General features: G+C 35.7%; 1 protein-coding gene across 1 annotated transcript in view; it reads left to right on the forward strand.

Annotated features, from left to right (window-relative positions):
• The first annotated feature begins 3,108 nt into the window (after positions 1–3,108).
• Positions 3,109–20,472, forward strand: part of LOC133523818 (tRNA dimethylallyltransferase) — a 368,157-nt gene continuing 350,793 nt past the window's right edge. The window contains exon 1 of the mRNA XM_061859562.1: positions 3,109–3,880. Coding sequence (XP_061715546.1) covers positions 3,743–3,880 — 138 coding nt within the window. The 5' untranslated portion in view covers positions 3,109–3,742. The remainder of the gene's footprint in view (positions 3,881–20,472) is intronic.

The following is a 20,472-nucleotide window of genomic DNA, read 5'->3' on the forward strand; positions in this document are numbered from 1 at the left end:
TGACAGAGAAAAATGCCCGCAATTGAACTTCGATTTTCGTGGTTATAGTCCTGTTTACACATTGATTGACTAAATAAACATGCCCCAGTGAAGGCCAGCCAAACGTACCCATTGCCTTACTTATCAGTATGACCTTAAAAAGTTCCGAATTTAAAAACGTCACGTCACACTAATAAGGTAGAAGCACTAGTGCTCGACGCTGCACTAGTACTCGACATGGGCACTTTATGTCAAAGTGACAAGGATTAAGTTCGAATACAGAAAAATCTTCGTTGTTCAAATTTAACCTATATTTCCATGACATAAAGTGCCCATGTCGGTGACTAGTGCAGCGTCAAGCTCTTAGTACTTCTGCCTTACTTGGTTGCTATCAATGCCGGAATTAGTAATACTTATTAACGAGTCGTTTTTGACGTACTTGCTAATCTGACATTTTTAATAACGGACAGAACTGTAGAAAAATAAATTATGCATAATGCAGTAATGTTTATTCATTTAAAAGAACAAAGGTAACTTCGGAAGAATGAAATATGTCTTCAAATTTGAATAATCTATTAGGAAACTTTCGACTTTGAAGATTTTGGAATATATTAATTAATTAGAGACAAAAATGTCACCTTAATGTCAGACAAAATAGACAAATTTAAGCACAAGAGCGCCCAGCATTTATTATCATTTATTGGAATGAATGGAGAGAACTGGGGGCCTACCGGGAAAACCGAAATTCGCAAATTGCGGGGATCTTTCTCTTTTACTCTCACTAAGACGTAATTAGACTTTAGAGTGACAGAGAAAAATGCCCGCAATTGACGCATTTCGATTTTCGCGGTAGGCCCTCTGTAGGGTACAGTAAAAAGATTTCATTGGTGTTTCACCCATTTTGTACCTTGTCAGTGACAATCGTAAGAGGCCTCTAGCGACTTTCAAGTTGTTTGTCACTGTGACAACTTAACAGGGCACGAAATGGATCACAAATAAAATCTTTTGACTGTAGCTACTAATTGGACAATAGGGTTGTTTCCAATTTTTTGAAACGCTTGTATTACGTTCTATATTAACTAAGTTGCCCTAAAATTCAACTTTTATACTAAAAACGGCTTTAAATAATATGTTAAATTAACAACGCGCCCAAAACGCTCTTTGAAAATTGTGTGACGTCACAGTTTACGGTTTGACACATAACTACATACGCACGTAGAAGATACGAACTGTCAACTGACATTTGTCATTTGTTGTTTATCGCCTAACTGTCAACAGTGTCAATCCGAGAGTTGTTACGTCATCAGAATCTTCAAAGACGTTTCGAGTTTGGTCACGTGACGTGTGCTAAAAGATATTTTAAATTCAATATTTACAAAAATATGGTCATTACAGGTCCCCTAAAAGTAGTTTAACATGTTCTTATAATCCAAAAGAATTTATTGGGATACAATTGTGCCCTAAGATTTTTAGATGGAAACAACCCTATTGGACAATTCTCAAAGAGAAGATCTGACCAGACTATCTATATTGTAATTACCGTAAAGTGATGCTTACTGGTATAGATATACTGTGATAAATACCTATATTAATAGCGGTCGGCAGACTTGAAGACAAAAGCCAACCACAATTAAATAGAAATCATCAGTTTTAGGGATGAAAAGAGCCACAAAAGATTTGACTATCAAATTCTATAAAATATATATGAAGATAAAAGGTAGGCATATGACAATGCGCTTGTGAACGTCAAATAAAGTTACACCAGCTCTAACCCTATACCTCTGACCCGAGAAGATTGAAATCCCCCCTCAATTGGAGGAGGGTACCCCAAAAAGGACCGGCAAGAAAGTCGGCTATATGCTTGTTTGACACCGACTTAGTATACAAAAAAAGTGATCAGGTGGTGTTAATTGTTTGGGTTCCTTGAAGAGCCGCAATTGCAGGTCCATGCGGCTCGCGAGCCGCGGTTTGCCGACCCCCTTATATCTTTTGCTAACTGTATAGTATGAATGCTATACAAAAATATAGGAACCTTACTTTGTACCGTAGGTACAGACAGCTCTGCGAACTGTGGATATTTATCTCTAGATGGAAAAGTATTTCAGCGTGGCAGATATTACTTTAATTTAGCCCGTTGTTTTATACACTGCTATTGATTCTGACTGTACTTACCCGCAACCCGGCGACTCCCAATGACAGTATAGGTACTTAAAGGCAGGCTGGGCACAATGAAGTCATCTCGCTACAAGCTGAGCAGGCAAGCTTTACTCAAAAAGCCTAAATAAAGAACGGTAGCATAGGTAATTAGGTAGGTATGCGATATTCACACTTGTATTCATGGGTGCCGCCAGGATTACTTTCAGGGAGGTGCATAATAAATGGAATAGAAGAATTGATGCAGAAATTTATTTTTCTTGTGTAATATAGTTCCGAGTTATGCTATCAAAATCATTGCAGATTTATATTGGTCTAACTCTAATGCTTGTGCAGACGCATAAAAAAACATGTAATTTTTTTTATATATGTATTTTCTTACCTGCCAGGGGGGTGCAAGTGCACCCCCTTGCACCCTGCTGCCGGCGCCGATGCTTGTATTCATGAAAGAGAGGTCATACATTACTGGGCGGTGTATACGTCCTCTTTCGTAGAAGGTCGAATATTTCAAACGATACCTCCTTGCCGTCTTCTTCAAATTATTTTTCAAAGAAGGCTAATGGTTACATCATTTGATATTTTACGTCACTTATTTAGTTCAAAGGACTAAATTAGTGCCACCTAAAAGCATTTCAAATGATACGGATGATTATTAATGCACCTACTTAACGAGTTGCAATAAGGAAGCTTCAAGTAATATTATTACTCAGTCTATGGAATACCTAGTGAGTAACCTAGTTAAGTACCCATTACTTTCGCATAGTGAGGTACTTTAGCATTGATCACATCAATTTTTGAGTCGACCCACCTAAATTAACCCAATTAGAAAAAGCGGCCAAGTGCGAGTCGGACTCGCCCATGAAGGGTTCCGTAGGTACCATTTATGACGTATTAAAAAAAAACTACTTACTAGATCTCGTTCAAACCAATTTTCGGTAGAAGTTTGCATGGTAATGTAGGTATATCATATTTTTTTTGTTTTATCATTCTGTTATTTTGGAAGTTACAGGGACACACACACATTTACCACTTAGGTAGTGTGTCTCCCGCGCAAACTATTCAGTTTAGAAAAAAATGATATTAGAAACCTCAATATCATTTTTGAAGACGTATCCATAGACACCCCATACGTATGGGTTTGATGAAAAAAATTTTTTTGAGTTGCAGTTCTAAGTATGGGGAACCCCCAAAATTTATTGTTTTTTTTTTCTATTTTAGTGTGAAAATCTTAATGCGTTTCATATAATACATCTACTTACCAAGTTTGAACAGTAAGAGTTCTTATACTTTCGGAAAAAAGTGACATAAACGGACAGACAGATGGACATGACGAATCTATAAGGGTTCAGTTTTTTGCCATTTGGCTACGGAACCCTAAAAATACTACCTACGTATGAAAATTCTGCTCAATAAGATAGTTGTTAAATTACTTTTATGCTATCTTCTTAAAACTTGATCTGACTCAAAATATAAACCAGCTTCAACGCGAAAGCAGTCGCTTGAGTTCACAAAAATAAAACTAAATTGCTTGAAATGGAACGCAGCCGTAGTAAAGTTGGCTGCTGTCAACAAAAATAACAATAGTGAAGTTCGTGCGTTAGCCTCAACGATGGCTCTACGGTCTGTTATGGCTTCTAAAATACCAATGGTGATAATTCTAGGTGCTACAGGGACTGGAAAGACTAAGTTAAGTGTTGAGCTGGCCCAGAAATTCCAGACAGAGATCATTAGCGCGGATTCCATGCAGGTTAGTAGGCACAAGAAATCCTAACCTATAAGGGTTTTTCTTAGTTGAAATTGAGACATAATTCGTAATAATCAACGTAACATTATTTCAAATCTGCTACAGAATATACTTTTCAAGTTTTGAATATGTTTGTTCAATTCTAAGAATTCCAAGTGAAGGTTTTTTCTTAACAAAACAAATGAAACAATTATAACCTCTAAAATAAAAACAATGGGTTTAATGTTATTATTTTCTTGATAGAGACTTATAAGATTCGTGATTATCAAGAATTATAAAGGTAAAAAATCTAATAAGAATGATCATGCAATCCGATCAACAAAATAAATTAAGAATAAGTAAATGTCTTTTAAAAATAATTGATCACTTTTACCATCAACTAAATTGTGAAAAGGTGGGTTGGGCTATTTTTTGTTTCGGTATGTACACCATAAATATTCCTATTGAATTAACCTCAATACATAAATTAGAGCAATACTACAACAATAATAGTAACAAGAATAATTTAGTAGTAGTTTGAGTCATCAACAATTTCAGTGTTTATAAACTCTATGTTAGGGGTCACCAATTAGTTTCTTCAGAAGTCTGCTTTTTAAATTAAAATGATCATGATTTATATCTTACTTATCTACTAAATTGCTTTGTCCTATCCGGTATCATGTACCATAGTAGTAATAAGTCCTAGACATAATGCATTGTACATTAGGGTGTCCCGAATTTGACTAATTCTTGAAACCAGCAACGCAATACGCCTCAAAAGTTGCAGTCAATTTATTTATAGATAATGGGAAAAATAATTAAAAAAATTAAAATTATTTAATTTTAGTTTTAAGTTTATTTATAGCCTATTATTAATTTAAAGTGTAAAATGTTTCTTATTTAAATTTTATGTTGCTAATAAAAACTATAGTGACCATGAATTCCGCAAATAAATTAAAAAATCTAGAATTTCCAAAAGTCTTACTATATGTCAACTATGTTAATAATTTATGATGTTAATAAAACAAACTGTAATAAAGGAAAATTATATAATTTTTATTTATATATTTCAATATAAACCACGTAATAGAGCTACAAAGTTTGACAGCTCAAAATAATAGGCCGCTAAAAAACATTTGTGCTTATTTTTAGAATTAATTTCTTAAACACTAGCTTAAATGAAAGTTATGATCAGAATATTTACGAAAATATGTATTTAAATAATGTTATATCATTATTTATATGTTTTATATGATGCTCAAAATCCATAATTTCGTGTTTTTCTGTGTTATACCGGGGTTTTCCATTTTTTTTGTTAAAATTGAGATTGCATATTTAGACTAAATAACATCCATAGCTCAGGAACAAATATTTGGGATAACACACAAATAAATGCAATTACTGGGATTGTAACCTGGGACCGAGGCTCGGAAATCAGTTAAAAAGATAAAGATAAGATAGTTTATTATTCAAGTAGGCATGTTACAATGTGCTTATGAACGTCAAATAAAGCTTACATAATAAACAATTTACATTCTTTTCGTTTTATATGTAATACTTAGTAACTAATTTTGAAAATAGTTTTTCAATAAAAGGTATGTCAAGATTGTTCACCATTTTTCTAATGGAAAAAAACAAGATATAGTACTATGAGTAGCTGACATAATTGTAAACATTGCGGTGATATAGGTAACAAAAATATGTATATTAATATCAATGGCATTTGGGAAAGTCCAATATGAATACTTAAACCACAAATGCGGTTATGGACAATAATTTTCCTGCTCATTATGTAAACAATGAAATGAATACCTACGTAAATAAATAGTTTACTTCAAAAAAGCATCATAATATACATATTTTTTATTTGTCTTTTACAAATCAGCTGTTCTTATAATTCTATAAACTAAATAAAAACTAGTGGCTCTGTGAGCTGTAGACCTCGCGTTAGGCTTACAAAATGTAAAAGTGGAAAATACTTACTTCGTTGAGTCGTTAATACCAAACAATGACCCGGGTACGTCCTTAAACTACGTCCAAAAGAGAGGTATGGGCATTGTGAATGTCATCTCGCTTTGTGTGTTAGGGCACAGCCAGTGGATTTCATTCCAGATCTAGAGCAGAGCCCAACCGGGGAAGTACCTCCACCTTACAGAAAACAGCAGCCAAATAACACTAGTCCCTACTCATAGTGTTGTGTTCCTGCCGGTGAGTAAGCCAGAGCTTAACGAGGGGGGTTAGGGTCGGTAACGCGTATGTAACTCCTGTGGAGTTGCAGGCGTACATAGGCTACGGAGACTGCTTATCATCTGGCGGGCCGTATGCTTGATTGCCACCGACGGATACAGATATACAACTTAAAGACGAACACTTAAAAAGAACAAACACAATCAAACGTACAACTAACTAAAACTAATTATAAATCTAAACAAGCAATAACTAGATACAATTAAAATATTTAAAATAAAAATCGAATATAAACTAAATATAAAAAATCTTCCCAAAATCACCCGCCTCTGGAAAACTCCCCAAAATGCTAGCGACATTCCCCCTCTGAATAGCCAAGCCTAGCCTCTGGGCAAAGAACGAGCCTGCCCTAGGGTCGCCCGAGACGCCTACCTCAGTATTAGTAATATTACATAACCGACACAAATTTAAATTCAGAGTAATTATGGGAATTTTTTTAGTTTCCAATAAGGATGGTTTACTTCCTGAGAATATTGGCTACAATATGTTCTGATAAGAAAATCGAGTTTGATATAAGTAAAAACTGTCATTATAATAAGTTAAAGTTAAGCTCTTAGATGAACAAACCCTTTAAAACAAATTACAGCACACTATAGGGACGTTCCTGTATTTAAAATAAATTATTTCACACCATGCATAAAGTAAAGCACCAGAAAACCATTAGAAAAGTTTTTCATATAGATTCCATAGTGGCTAAACGTTTTGACAGTTCGAAAAAAGTGACTGATTTGACTAAGCAGTTCACTACTCTACTATTAGAATTCAAGACCACTGAAATTACGTTATTAATTAATAAATATTTCCATATAAATAAATTCATAGTTTAAAAAACACTCGAAAACCATGCTCTTATAAATGCAAGGGAAGTGCAAACACGACTATGATACGATATTCCATCATAGAATGCCAGTGCCTAATTGCCTATCTTCCGGCTTCATCATCAGACCTTGAAACCTAATCGTGGTCAAAGTTCATTACAAGACTTTTCTAACAAATACAAACACAGTTATGATACGATGTTCCATCAGTTCCAGTTCATATCTTCCGGCTCCATCATCAGATCAGTTTGACAGTACCATATTATTGTACTGTCATCAGAACTACATACAGCTGCCAATTTTCATTACGCTACGATCCTTGAAAGATAGTTAGATTATTTACCTTAGATTCCATTACATAGTTAGTTACATACCTAGTTAGTTACAGACCTAATAAAACGCGTGTTAATAAGGTTCATGATCTTCTAAGGGCTCCTCTACACGATGGCCCAGCGTAGGCCAGTCCAAGGGACGCAGCTATGCGGTGAAATGAGATAGCAAGATCACTTGCTCCCTCTAACGCATAAATGCGTCCCTAGGACTGGCCTACGCTGGGCCATCATGTAGAGGAGCCATAACAGAGATCCTACTCTAAACTAACGTACTCCTAATTCATGGCTGACCCCTCCGACTAGCTTCTCACTAAATAGGATTAAAAGTCTCACCTATGCAAAAAACTAAAGCCTCCATTCCCATACCGGTCACTGACCGCTAATAGATTAATTACATGTAATCATCGTGATGTAAGTGATTGGGCGCGTTCATACTTTATCGTGGACACGTAACAAAACGATTTTACCGTCACGACAAACGGCCCGATTCGAAGAATGAGATACGATAACGACAAGTTCTGGTTTAGATAAGTACTCATTTGGATATCGTTTATGTGTCGTATAATTGACAGAAGCAGCTCGATTCGGGCAACCAATGTCACTGTGACGTTAGAAATGAGGGGTATAGAATCAAAGTCAGCTAAATCCATATCAAATCAAACTATAAGTTATGAATGCCATTGTAATCATCGATCAAATTCGAAGTACAATTCCAAAGTTATTCAGTATCAAGCTTAACGAATTACTAAAAAATCTACTTCAAAATATTGTATTAGTATCAAAGACAGCTATATCCCGTATGGTTGGAAACGAAAACAGCTAAAATCGTGATCAGCCAATCACAGCGTCCTTTTTCTTAAAAATGGCGGTAGCTTCAAAATGGCGACTTCTATAGTAAATAGCGTTTGCGTGTCTGCTGTTTTCGTTAAACTTTTATGGTAATTAAGCTGATTTGAAGTTAAAAAATCGTGATAAGTTAAAGTAAAAAATACAATGGAAGTGCCTGTAATGGAATCTTCGCAAGGGAAAGGGAGTAAACGCAAGAAAAATCCAGAAAATTGGAAGGCAAACAAAGCCAAAATTGATAGGTAAGTTTCAGACTAGTGATGTACTTACTATGAAATGATGGCTCATAATTTCGTTAAAAGTATGACGCGAAACGCTGCTTTCCGTTATAAATAAGAAGTCTGTGATAAAACTACTAATTAGTAAATATAAAAGTTTCGTCTTTTTTTTTTACACATACTCAGCAAAGTCGTTGCCTGAACCAATTACATGTAATCATGATAGTAAAACATACGCATGTAAAAAATTAAAAGTACGCGATTTGCTAAACTTTCATCGTTCGTTTTACGCAAAACCGTTAAAAAATAACCAAGATGCATTAATACTAAAATGTTGTAAGGTAAAAAAAAAGCCAACGAAAGCGACCTACTAAGAATACAAGAAAAAGTAGAGATTTTACTATAAAATATAATATATATGTAAAAAAAGAATTGATTCCAGTTTGCCAGAAACTATTTTTGAGCACGCTTGCTACTTTGGGTTTTTGTTACTTCCCTGACATTCTTCTTTACGCACATCACTAGTCATAGTATGTCATCACTTTATTATTGGGATCAAATACAGCTATATCCATTCGTCTTAGAAACAAAGTCAGCTAAATCCAAAAGTTGGTATCAAAAGCAGCTAAATGAAATAAATTAAATTCAATTAAAAAATAATCGTAACTTTGATCAGTTAGTGTGTAGTTCCTGGAGATATCATTCTTAGCAAGGTTTTTGGAGTTTTCTTCATACAGCGATCCAAAAATAAAAAATAAAAATAAAAGTTTTATTCCTTTCATGAAAAATTTACCAAAATGGATTTAGCTGACTTTGATTCTATACCCCTCAAATATAGTAGATAGATCTTATTGGGATCACAGCGGAATCGAAATAAACGTCAATTTTGACATGTCGTTTAGTTATCTATCTTTCCAAGATCTTTAACGTGTTCGAATCGGACCGAAAGCATACGTAAGTATGAGATTAAATAAATAAATATTATAGGACATTATTACACAAATGGACTAAGTCCCACAGTAAGCTCAATAAGGCTTGTGTTGTGGGTACTTAGACAACGATATATATAATATATAAATATTTATAAATACTTGTAACTTATGCTTGTATATTATATATTAATATTAATAAATGTAACTTTGCTACATATTATCACAAAAATGTATCTGACTAGTGTCTATGTAATTTCTTATAGTGTATTACATTTTGAAACAAAGTATAACCTTATAAATTGCTTGGGGCTGCTTATATTACATTTAATACGTATAATCGGTGTAACTATCATTGACATTTATATAAAGCATTTAAATGGGTAGTACAAAATTAAGTATTTTCTATCAAAACGTCCGGGGACTTAGAACTAAATGTCACGAAATGTTTAATAACTTACTACTATATGACTATGATTTAATATTTATAACGGAAACTTGGTTACAAAATGACGTTTTGGACTCAGAATTGTGCGACTCCAGATATGACGTTTTTAGATACGACCGTAACCTCCTGCTTACAAATAAAAAGACGGGTGGCGGCGTAATGATATGTGCTCGTCGTGGCCTTGGTGCCACCGTGCTTTCTGCATGGTCATGTTCGGGCATAGAATCGCTGTGTATCAGTGTTCCTGCCCGCACGCTGGGCGCCTCGGATGACTTGATTGCGGCGGTGGCATACCTAGCGCCCGACGAAGACAATCTGCCAAGTTATTTGAACGACGTTGAAACGAATGTATCGCGTATACTCTCGATGTATCCAACTTGTAATTTTTTATTGTTGGGTGACTTTAATCTCCCTTGTATCTCTTGGAGTAGTAATTATGGTTTCACATTAAAAAATCAGGGTAAAACTGATTACCAAATCGCTGCTATATCCTTCGCGGAGGACTTACAATACCTGGGCCTAACTCAATATAACTTCATAAAAAACTCATGTAATAATACACTAGACCTGTGCTTTAGTAATCTCCCGTTATTGGTGGAACAATGCCAACCGATTACAAAATTAGATATATATCACCCCGCCATTTCCGTCGACATTTTAGACTTATATGTAGTACCATTTAAAACGAAAAATACCCCCCGTTTCAACTTTTATAAAGCTGATTATGAAAAAATTAACTCTCACTTACATAGTATAGACTGGGCAAATCTTTTATGTACCAATGATGTTAATAAAGCCGTTGACATTCTCTATAGTAAACTTAACGAATGTTTTTTATTATTTGTTCCCGTATCTTACCCAAATAAACAATCATATCCCATATGGTATAATACTGCACTTATAAAAATACTACGTGAAAAATCAAAACTACATAAAAAATGGAAACGTTTTTCAAATCCGCGTGACTACGATGAATTCTCACTTCTTAGAGCCAGACAGAAACGCGTGCAGGAACAGTGTTTTCAACGTTTCACTCAAAATACGGAATTATACATTAAGCGTTCCCCTAAATTTTTCTGGAAGTATGTTAAATCCAAGAGGGGAGGATCTAACTACCCTAGCAGTTTTAATCTGAACGATCGTACCTATAATGACGGCAAGACCATTTGTGATGCTTTTAACAATTTTTTTGAAAGTGTTTTTGCTCCAGCAAGTCTTGCGAACCTCACTAACAAATCCAAGAGTTATATTCAAAGTGACGTTTTTTGCGGAATCCACATATCTTCTGACATAGTGTTGAAGTTTTTAAAAGCCCTAGATAAAGCTAAAGGACCAGGCTGTGACGGCGTCCCGCCTATTTTTCTTTCTTCCTGCGCCGAAAGCCTCGCAGTTCCCCTGACTATTATTTTCCGCCTATCACTAAAGTACTGCATTTATCCTTCTTTATGGAAAAAAGCCCATATTATCCCTGTTCACAAAAAAGGATCAAAAACTAGTATCGTTAATTATAGACCAATATCTACACTCAATACAATGGGTAAACTCTTCGAGTCAATTGTAGTAGATAGCATATATCCTCTTGTAAGTAGTGGCATCTCAAATACTCAGCATGGTTTCTTGAAAGGACGCTCGACAGTTTCAAATCTGGCATGTTTTACAAATTTTGTCTTATCGGAGATGGAGGGTGGTGGCCAGGTTGACGTGATATACACTGATTTCGAAAAAGCGTTTGATCGTGTAGATCACGCTATTCTTATCAGAAAGCTCGAGGCTTTGGGAATTCATGGAGATCTGCTACGTTGGATTGAATCCTACCTTACCAACCGTTCCCAAGCCGTGGTTCTTGGTGGTTTTAGATCAAATTACATTACAATCCCATCTGGCGTTCCCCAGGGCTCTCATCTTGGACCTATTCTATACATTGCTTACATACATGATATAAATAGATCTATAAATAATGCCCATCACCTGTTATATGCAGACGACAAAAAAATATTCATCCGTGTCAGAACTCTTGAAGATTGTCATCGTCTGCAAAGCGATCTCAATAATCTTAACGATTATTACTCCCTGAACAAGATCTCTCTTAGTACTAATAAATGTCAGTGCATAACCTTCACTCGCCGAATCACACCAATAAAATTTTCATATAAACTTAGAGGTACCGTGGTGGAAAGAGTCGAAGTAGTTCGTGATCTGGGAGTAATACTCGACACCAAGATGTCAATGAGGGAACATGTCGACCATATAGTCAACAAAGCGTATCGTAATCTCGGCTTTATGATGAGAACGTGTAAACCATTCTCAGATGTTCTAAGTTTGAAGATAGTATACTATGCATACGTTAGAAGTATTTTAGAATATGCCTCTCCCATATGGTCAGTCAATTACGCCATTCATAAAGATCGTATTGAAAAAATTCAGAGGAAATTTGCGTCACATTTAAATCACAAATTCAAAAAAATTATAGCATCTTCCTCCTACACTGATAAATGTCGACAATATAATCTCTTAACACTAGAAGACAGACGTAAACTTTCAGACATGAGGTTTCTCTTTGATATAATTAATGGTCGCATCGATTGCCCACAACTGTTGTCTGGTCTATCATTTCGAGCCCCAAAGCGTCGCACTAGACATACCGCCCTATTTCATGTTCCTTTTCACGTGACTAAGTATGGTGACAATGCAGTGTTATCTCGAATCCCTCGTTTATATAACATGGAATTCTATTCTGCGGACCCCTTTCTCGGATCTAGGAATAAATATATGAACAATATCTACAAGACACTTTCAGAAAAGTACAAATAAAATTAAAATTAAGATTAAATTATTCACCAGTCTATTTAGCCTGTCCATCGGACACACACAATTATGTATATATAAATATATCATTAAATTTACTTCTATGAGTATTACCATGCAACTCTTCTTTTTTTTATTTATGTTTAATATCTCCAATCTACTGATGTAAAGTCATACAATTGTGTAGTATTGACATAGCAAAATAAACGATGAACTGCGGATTTATTGAGGCATATGCACTTAAATAAAATGAACAATATTTGTACATACATATAATAACGTCACATCAGATCTTTACGTCTACGAACTTATTGACGTATCCGTCTTGGCTAAAATTTATGTATTTGTATAGAATCATAAACTCATAATTAATGATGAGCATGTTGTGATGAGCACACTGTCTTATTAAAACTGTTTATTATGATAATACCTAGATATGAATTACGTTATTCTAAGTAAAATGTAATTAGTGGATAACTGTCATTGGCCATCTGTTATGTAATCACTCATATGTAAAACTTTTATTTACGGCTGTTGTTGTCCTAAATATCAATAAATAAAAATAAAAAAATAAGTCCCACAGTAAGCTCAATAAGGCTTGTGTTGTGGGTACTTAGACAACGATATATATAATATATAAATATTTATAAATACTTAAATACATAGAAAACACCCAGGAATAAATCCATGCTCATCACACGAATAAATGTCCAGGATTTGAACCCGGGACTATCGGCTTCGTAGGCAGGGTCACTACCCACTAGACCAAACCGGTCGTCAATATAATAGTTTAAAGTTGTAATTATACATTACGTACACTTTTTTTTTGAAATTGGGGATTTTTTTTATGTTTAATCTACTCAGAATCACGAGCTATGTCGAACCCAATAGGAGAAAAAGTGTCCCCATACAATTTCAGTTTCTCCCATTACGTTTTTCCGTTACCGTCATACAGTCTATGACAAAATGGAAACGGAATTGAAATAAAATCTTGTCACACTATTTTTTTACTATTTGGATCGAAAGAGCTCGCGATTCTGATTAAACTAACCTTAAACTTGGAGAAAAGGTGTCCCATATTTCCTTCATTCTCGATAGATCCAACCAGTAGATCCAAGATGGATCTAGTGAGAATTTTTTTTCCATAATTTTTTTGTGTTTCCCTTCCGTCACCGTCATACAAAAGTTTATAAAAATGACAACGGATTGGAAATATAAACGTTGGGTTGGGTTACATTTCTTATCTTATCAGGATCGAAAGAGCATGTGATTCTGAGAAATAACACAAACATTCCTTAATTTGCATAAAAAAATAATTACAAATTCGAATGGAACAAACAGCAAACCGTGATGACTGGCGGATGAATGGGGAGGCCTGTGCCCTGCTGGACACAAATAGGCTATAATTATAAAAAATGCACTTTTATACCATGGTGGACGTCTGGACGGCATCGGTAAATCGTGGACGATATCGTCGACGATATTTTAAAAGCGGCTGCATTCAATCTTCCAAACTAAATGAAATATTATTTATTTTAAGGCAACTAAGGCCATACCAACTACCATATATAATAAAATACAGTAATACAAATCTTAAAAGATTTTGGCGACAAATATCAAACATTTATTCGGCAAATAGGCCACAGGGGCACTTTTACATTTCAGTTTTTACAAACAATAAAAATTACAAATATAGAATCGATGAAATAATATATACTTTATTAGAGATGTATGCTGTCTCTAAATGTCAAATTACACAAAAAAAAAACTATGATTAAAAAATAAAACCAACAAATACTAATTTTCTTTAGTAATCTAATCTAAAAAATCATTAAATTATCCTTAGAGATGTAGGGTCTCCAAGACTTGAATTCTTATATAAATAATTAAAAGACAAGAAATTAAATCAGATAAGGACCGAATGAATTGTGTCACGGTAATGCCACTCAAAAGTAAAGTTACATATTTATATCACAGTTCTAGGATTCGGCAGATTCACACGGAACCGCCGGAATACCACATCCTTCGTCCAGAAGTCCGCGCTCGCGATGGTTTCCAACAGCGGCCGCGCCACGGGCACCACAAACGAGCTGGGGGCCTAGCCAAGATGAGAATCGTTAGCAGAAAACGAAACGAAATTCCATACTTTATTTACATTTATCTTAGCGTTCTAGGACTTCTAGGCCCCCTAAAGTGCGTGTGTTGTCGTTACGATAATTCGTATCATTATCGTGTCCACGATAAAGTATAAAAGCGCCCATTGACCGTGAGTCTTCCATTACAATCATATTATTTACTTTTGTTTACAGTTGGTGTATTTTTGAATAAGGTTTATGGATTTGGAACTAGGTCTGTTGGTGTTGGCGCCGGTTGGGTTTTAGACGTTACTGGTTTGTGTTTAAGGTTTAGATTGGAATGAGTTAATTAATTATCTTGCAATGATAGTGTAACTGTAATTCAGTATGTATTTTCTTATATAAAACGAAATTGTAAAACTTGATTCAAATATCTAAGGTCTGTCTATTACTATTTAAGAGGGAAGAACAGCTTTTTGGATCTAACGAAGTAACGATAATTTTTCTATGAAATTCCATTTCAGGAAAAAACCCTTTCCACTCACTAAATCTTAACAAACCACTTTGATTTAGCATAATATATTCTAGGTTTAATAAAATGCGTCCATATTGGACAGCACGTGGAATGCTCCATTTAAAGTTATATGCTACTAAGGTTTTTTTTATTTTTATTTTTTTACGTTTTATTTCGTTATTTGCTCTGCGTCCGTAAAAACTGGCGTGAATCCGCGCCGGACCGGGTAAAATGGCGTGCTCTTCTGTTGGCCAAGAATCATTTTGGGTCATTGCGCCAAACTACGAGTAAGGTATATTTCTACACAGAATCGCGAGCTCTTTTTATCCTTATAGGAGAAAAAAAGTGTCACAAGATTTTATTTCAATTCCGTTGTCCATTTTTCAAGACAACGGAATGGAAGGAACGAAAAATCTATGGAAATTTTGAGACGGTCTTTTTCCGGAAAATCGAATAGAAAGAGCTCGTTATTCTGAGTACAAATAACATAAAAAATCCTAAATAATATAAGTGCACAACTTTAAATAAAATAGCCCGAGAGGCTTCAAATTTTACTTTCTTCCTAAAATCCGGCTTCAAAACAAAACAATGCGAATGGTGGTCGAGTTTGTCTACATGGTTATATAACTGCAGCCTTCGGAGCGGTCGCCGACGCCGCAGTATATGCTAAATGCAGATTTTGCTAACTAACTCTAACTACATTAACGTATAAAGTAAATATTTAAATTATTTTTAAATTTACCTGCGTAGTTTTTGTCGACTATAATGTGTGTCGGTCCGATTCGAGAATCTTCAATTAATCAGCCAAAAGTCTCACTGGAGTTTTATAGTTAAAATGGAATAGTAATGAAGGCATATGAGGTAATAGGTAGCATAGTTAAAAGTTTCCTAAATCCGGTGGTACGTAACGTAAACGGTATCAAGAACATTATTTTTGAGTTTTATGCCTATTATATAAAGGATACATACTACAGTCCCTAGGTACAGAACAGACAGACTGAAAGCAAGTACTTATGCCATTCATTTCATATCTCATGCTATGGAAGTCAGCAACATGCTGAGATGAGACCATTTCGTGGTACTTTTTAGGGTTCCGTAGTCAACTAGGAACCCTTATAGTTTCGCCATGTCCGTCCGTCTGTCTGTCTGTCTGTCTGTCTGTCTGTCCGAGGCTTTGCTCCGTGGTCGTTAGTGCTAGAAAGCTGAAATTTGGCATGGATATATAAATCAATAAAGCCGACAAAGTCGTACAATAAAATCTAAAAAATTTTTTTTTAGGGTACCTCCCCTATTCGTAAAGTGGGGGTGAAAGTTTTTTTTCGCTTCGACCCTAGAGTGTGGGGTATCGTTGGAAAGGTATTTCAAAACTAATAGGGGTTTTCAAGAAATTTCATTTTTTGATAAAGTGAATATATTCGGAGATAATCGCTCCGAAAGAAAAAAAAAATGTGTCCCCCCCCTCTAACTTTTGAACCATAGGTCCAAAAAATATGAAAAAAATCGTGAAAGTAGAGCTTAAGAAAGATATTAAATGAAAACTATAGCGAACATGATCAGTTAAGCTGTTTTTGAGTTATCGCAAAAAGTTTTCCCTTCATAGTAAAAAGACTTACTTTAATTAGGTACCTACCTACTGATTATGCAAATTTGCCTATTTGTTTAACTCGGGTGAAAGGTACCGTTTCATCACTTGGTTAACAATTTACTATACTTTAAGCTCCAGTTTAGCTTATTGTGACGGAAGAGTAACTACGGAACCCTAAACTGAGCGTGGCCCGACATGCTCTTGGCCGGTTTTTCCTTTTTGTTTTTCTATTTTATATAATTTTATATTTTGTGCTAATGAATAATTTATTTTTTCTAATCTATTCTATTCTTTATGAAGTTCAGCTATATAAACGGAACGGAAATTGAAACCGGAAACGTGCTTACAATTTTTGGTGTGAGCGAGAAAACAATACATTTTCGATGTTTTAATTACGGAATATAAAAACAACATTTTTAATTCGCTTTGGCTCTTTTCTGGTATAATGACAATTGTACTGAAATATACATCCAAAACACGGGCAACATGATAATCTTCAAAGGCGGTATATGTGGGCATAAACATTATTTACAGTACATATAGTGCTACCTTATCGCACTAGTGCGAAAATTAGCATATTACGTTACTGTGCCGAACATTTAAAGGGCCATATGTACTGTAAAACGTTGTACGATACATGTGCGAATAGGTAATTCGCAACTTGTGTCGATTAAACACTCTCTTCCGTCGTGTTTTTTTCGCCACTCGTTTCGAATTTCCTATTTGTAATGTACTATTTACTATGTAATGTACTATATATTTCTCCGTGCGGTGTCCGGCTTAAGAATAGCACCAACCCTAAAAGAACGAGGGTGTCGTAAGAGGCGACTAAGTTCACGAAGGAAGCCGTCATCTAACCCTTCGTCACAGGGGAGATAAGCCTCTAAGCATTGGGTTGCAACTTATCTAGGAGAAGGAAAACTCCAAAATCAAACCCGGGACGGAGTCCCCGTTAGGCGTGAGTAGGGTCCAACCTGAAATCTGCGGTAGACTCCTGCAGCCAACCTGGCTCCTCACGTATTGGCTTGCCTTTCCTGTGGGTCCGGCCAGTGAGGTCGAGAGGGTGGCGCAGGTGCTGGGCATCCCTGCGTTTTCCTTGACTCCGTCCCAGGCGGTGTAATGTCTCTAGACATTGCACCATAGATCGTCTGAAATAGACGCTAAGGCCAGTAGTAGTAGTATTACCTAATTAATGAATCACATACAAAGATACTCAAACGAAATAAATAGGTAAATTTTACGCCAATACGCAATGAATCCGCAACCGAATTATCATTTACATAAAAACCTTGACAGTCAACGGATGGAGTTTGAACCATTAACACTATTATTTATTCTTTATTCACGGTTTTTCGTATTTCAATGAAGACCCATTAATAGTCAATAACCATGCGACTGGCCCTTGAAGATTCCGGCCTTCTTGATTCTTATTTGATGTTAAAAACCTTGGGCCGTGCTAAATTAAACTTAAGCCACACAGGTATACATAATTTGCATGTTGGAGGAAAAAAAAAACAAATTTAAAGCTACATATATTGATTAAGGTTTATTTAAAGCAAGAAATATTACTTTGCTAATCCGCGAGAAAATAACGTGTTAGTCAATCAGTGCTAACCCGTTATACTTACTTGCGTATTTTTACATGCAATGAATGTTCCCACCCTCCCACCGCTAAATAAATACGCAAATAAATATAACAACCCACCACCAAAAGTACAAAACTCGACACGTGTTTCGCCTCTTTGGGTCAGTTGTCGGGTGTCACACCGTCAACATCTCCAGCATCTCCTGAGGATGCCTCGTAGAGAGTCGAAACACGTGCCGAGTTTTGTACTTTTGGTGGTGGGTTGTTATATTTATTTGCGTATTTATTTTTGCGGTGGGAGGGTGGGAACATTCATTGCATGTAAAAATACGCAAGTATGTATAACGGGTTAGCACTGATTGACTAACACGTTATTTTCTGGCGGATTAGCAAAGTAATATTTCTTGCTTTAATTAGCATGGATTTCCGCAAAGTAATGCCTGATTCTATTAATTAAGGTTTATTTGAATTTATACCACGTATCATATATGTATAACGTAGATATTTGATAATATAATTTTAGCATGAAAATGTTTATATATATATTAAGTACTACACATAAATAAATAGATAGAATATAACCAGTATTCAAGAAAAAAGTCACGGACAGTGTCAAAACTGACATATACGCTATCGAGAACGTGATTTATTTTCTATACATCTCGCTCGCACTTATGTGAATACGAGCGAGATGCATAGAAAGTAAGCTACGTTCTCGATAGCGTTTACCTCAGTGCCGAACTGGTGGCTGCCACACTTCTCACAAGAATAACATTAAACCGCTTTTTTGCTACATTATTGGTAATGTCGATTTGTTGTTGTTGGCATCAACAAATCGTATCCTAGCAAAATACATAAAAGAACATTTTCTATTTAGATCGCGTTCAGAAATAGGTACCCTCTGCAATAACTTTAGTTTACTAGATGGTACCTATTTCTTGTGATAAGTGCATTTTTTCTTGAATACTGGTTATTTTCTATCTATTCATTTATACATATACGTATAGATTCGTTGCTGGGAAGCTTACTTAATATGTATGTAGACATTTTCATGCTAAAATTATATTATCAAATATGTCATAATATATGTTAGTAATATCTAAGAGTTATACTGGTCAATACACTTTCAAAAGCCTATGTAAATTATAATAATTTAGTTAAATTAACGAATGGTCACAAATTGTGCATTAGCGCATGCGTGTTACATTTGTCTGCGACTTGTATAGTTCGATTTGAGTCAACGAAACGGTTTGTGTCTTTCTATCACTCTTCCATATTAGTGCGACAGTGACAGTTGCGTTTCGATCGCTACGGCAGCAGAATAATTATAGGTTTTGCTTTTTAAAAAAAGCGGCCAAGTGCGAGTCGGACTCGCCCACCGAGGGTTCCGTACTTTTTAGTATTTGTTGTTATAGCGGCAACAGAAATTCTCGAATGATCAGGGGTGGCAGAATACCGGGCACAGCACCTCAGTTCATCGAGGTCTCTCTCAGAAGTCGTTGGCAACATTAAGAGTCTGCTAAAGCTTCTATGAAAATTTCAAGTGTCTATGACGGTTCATAAGATACGGCCTGGGTGACAGACGAACAGAACAGACGGACGGACGGACGGGCAGCGGAGTCTTAGTAATAGGGTCCCGTTTTACCCTTTGGGTACGGAACCCTAAACACGGAAAAAAAATATGTTTGTTGTACGGCTCTTTTTTTTTTTTTTTTTTTTTATTCCGAAAAGGTAAGCATTTGACCACAATCTCACCTGATGGAAAGTGCCGATGTAGTCTAGGATGGAACATGCTTACCTAAAAGATGTCTATTCACTCTCGATTAAAGGTCCAAGTTATAGTGGACTGGGAATAGATTTGCAGGAAGTGAATTCCACTCCTTAGCCGTACGCATGATAAAGCTGGATGCGTAGCGTTTAGTGCGAATCAGTGGTAAAGTAACGACGTAAGGGTGAAACGCAAGTCCGCGTCTAGTCCCACGGTGGCAGAACGGAGATGGGGGGATAAGATTATGTAATCCCATCGCACACTCCCCGAAATGTATCCTGTAGAATACCGATAAACAGGCTACCTTTCTACGGTGTTCTAGGCTCTGCAGTCTAGCCTCTACCAATCTCGCATCCCCAATAAGCTTCCTAGCGCGTTTGTCTATGGAATCTAGGGTGGCTAGCTGATACTTGGCGGATCCATCCCAAAGGTGACTGCAATACTCC

This window comes from Cydia pomonella, chromosome 12 (assembly GCF_033807575.1).
Source record: "Cydia pomonella isolate Wapato2018A chromosome 12, ilCydPomo1, whole genome shotgun sequence".
In the NCBI taxonomy this organism is placed as follows: Eukaryota; Metazoa; Arthropoda; class Insecta; order Lepidoptera; family Tortricidae; genus Cydia; species Cydia pomonella.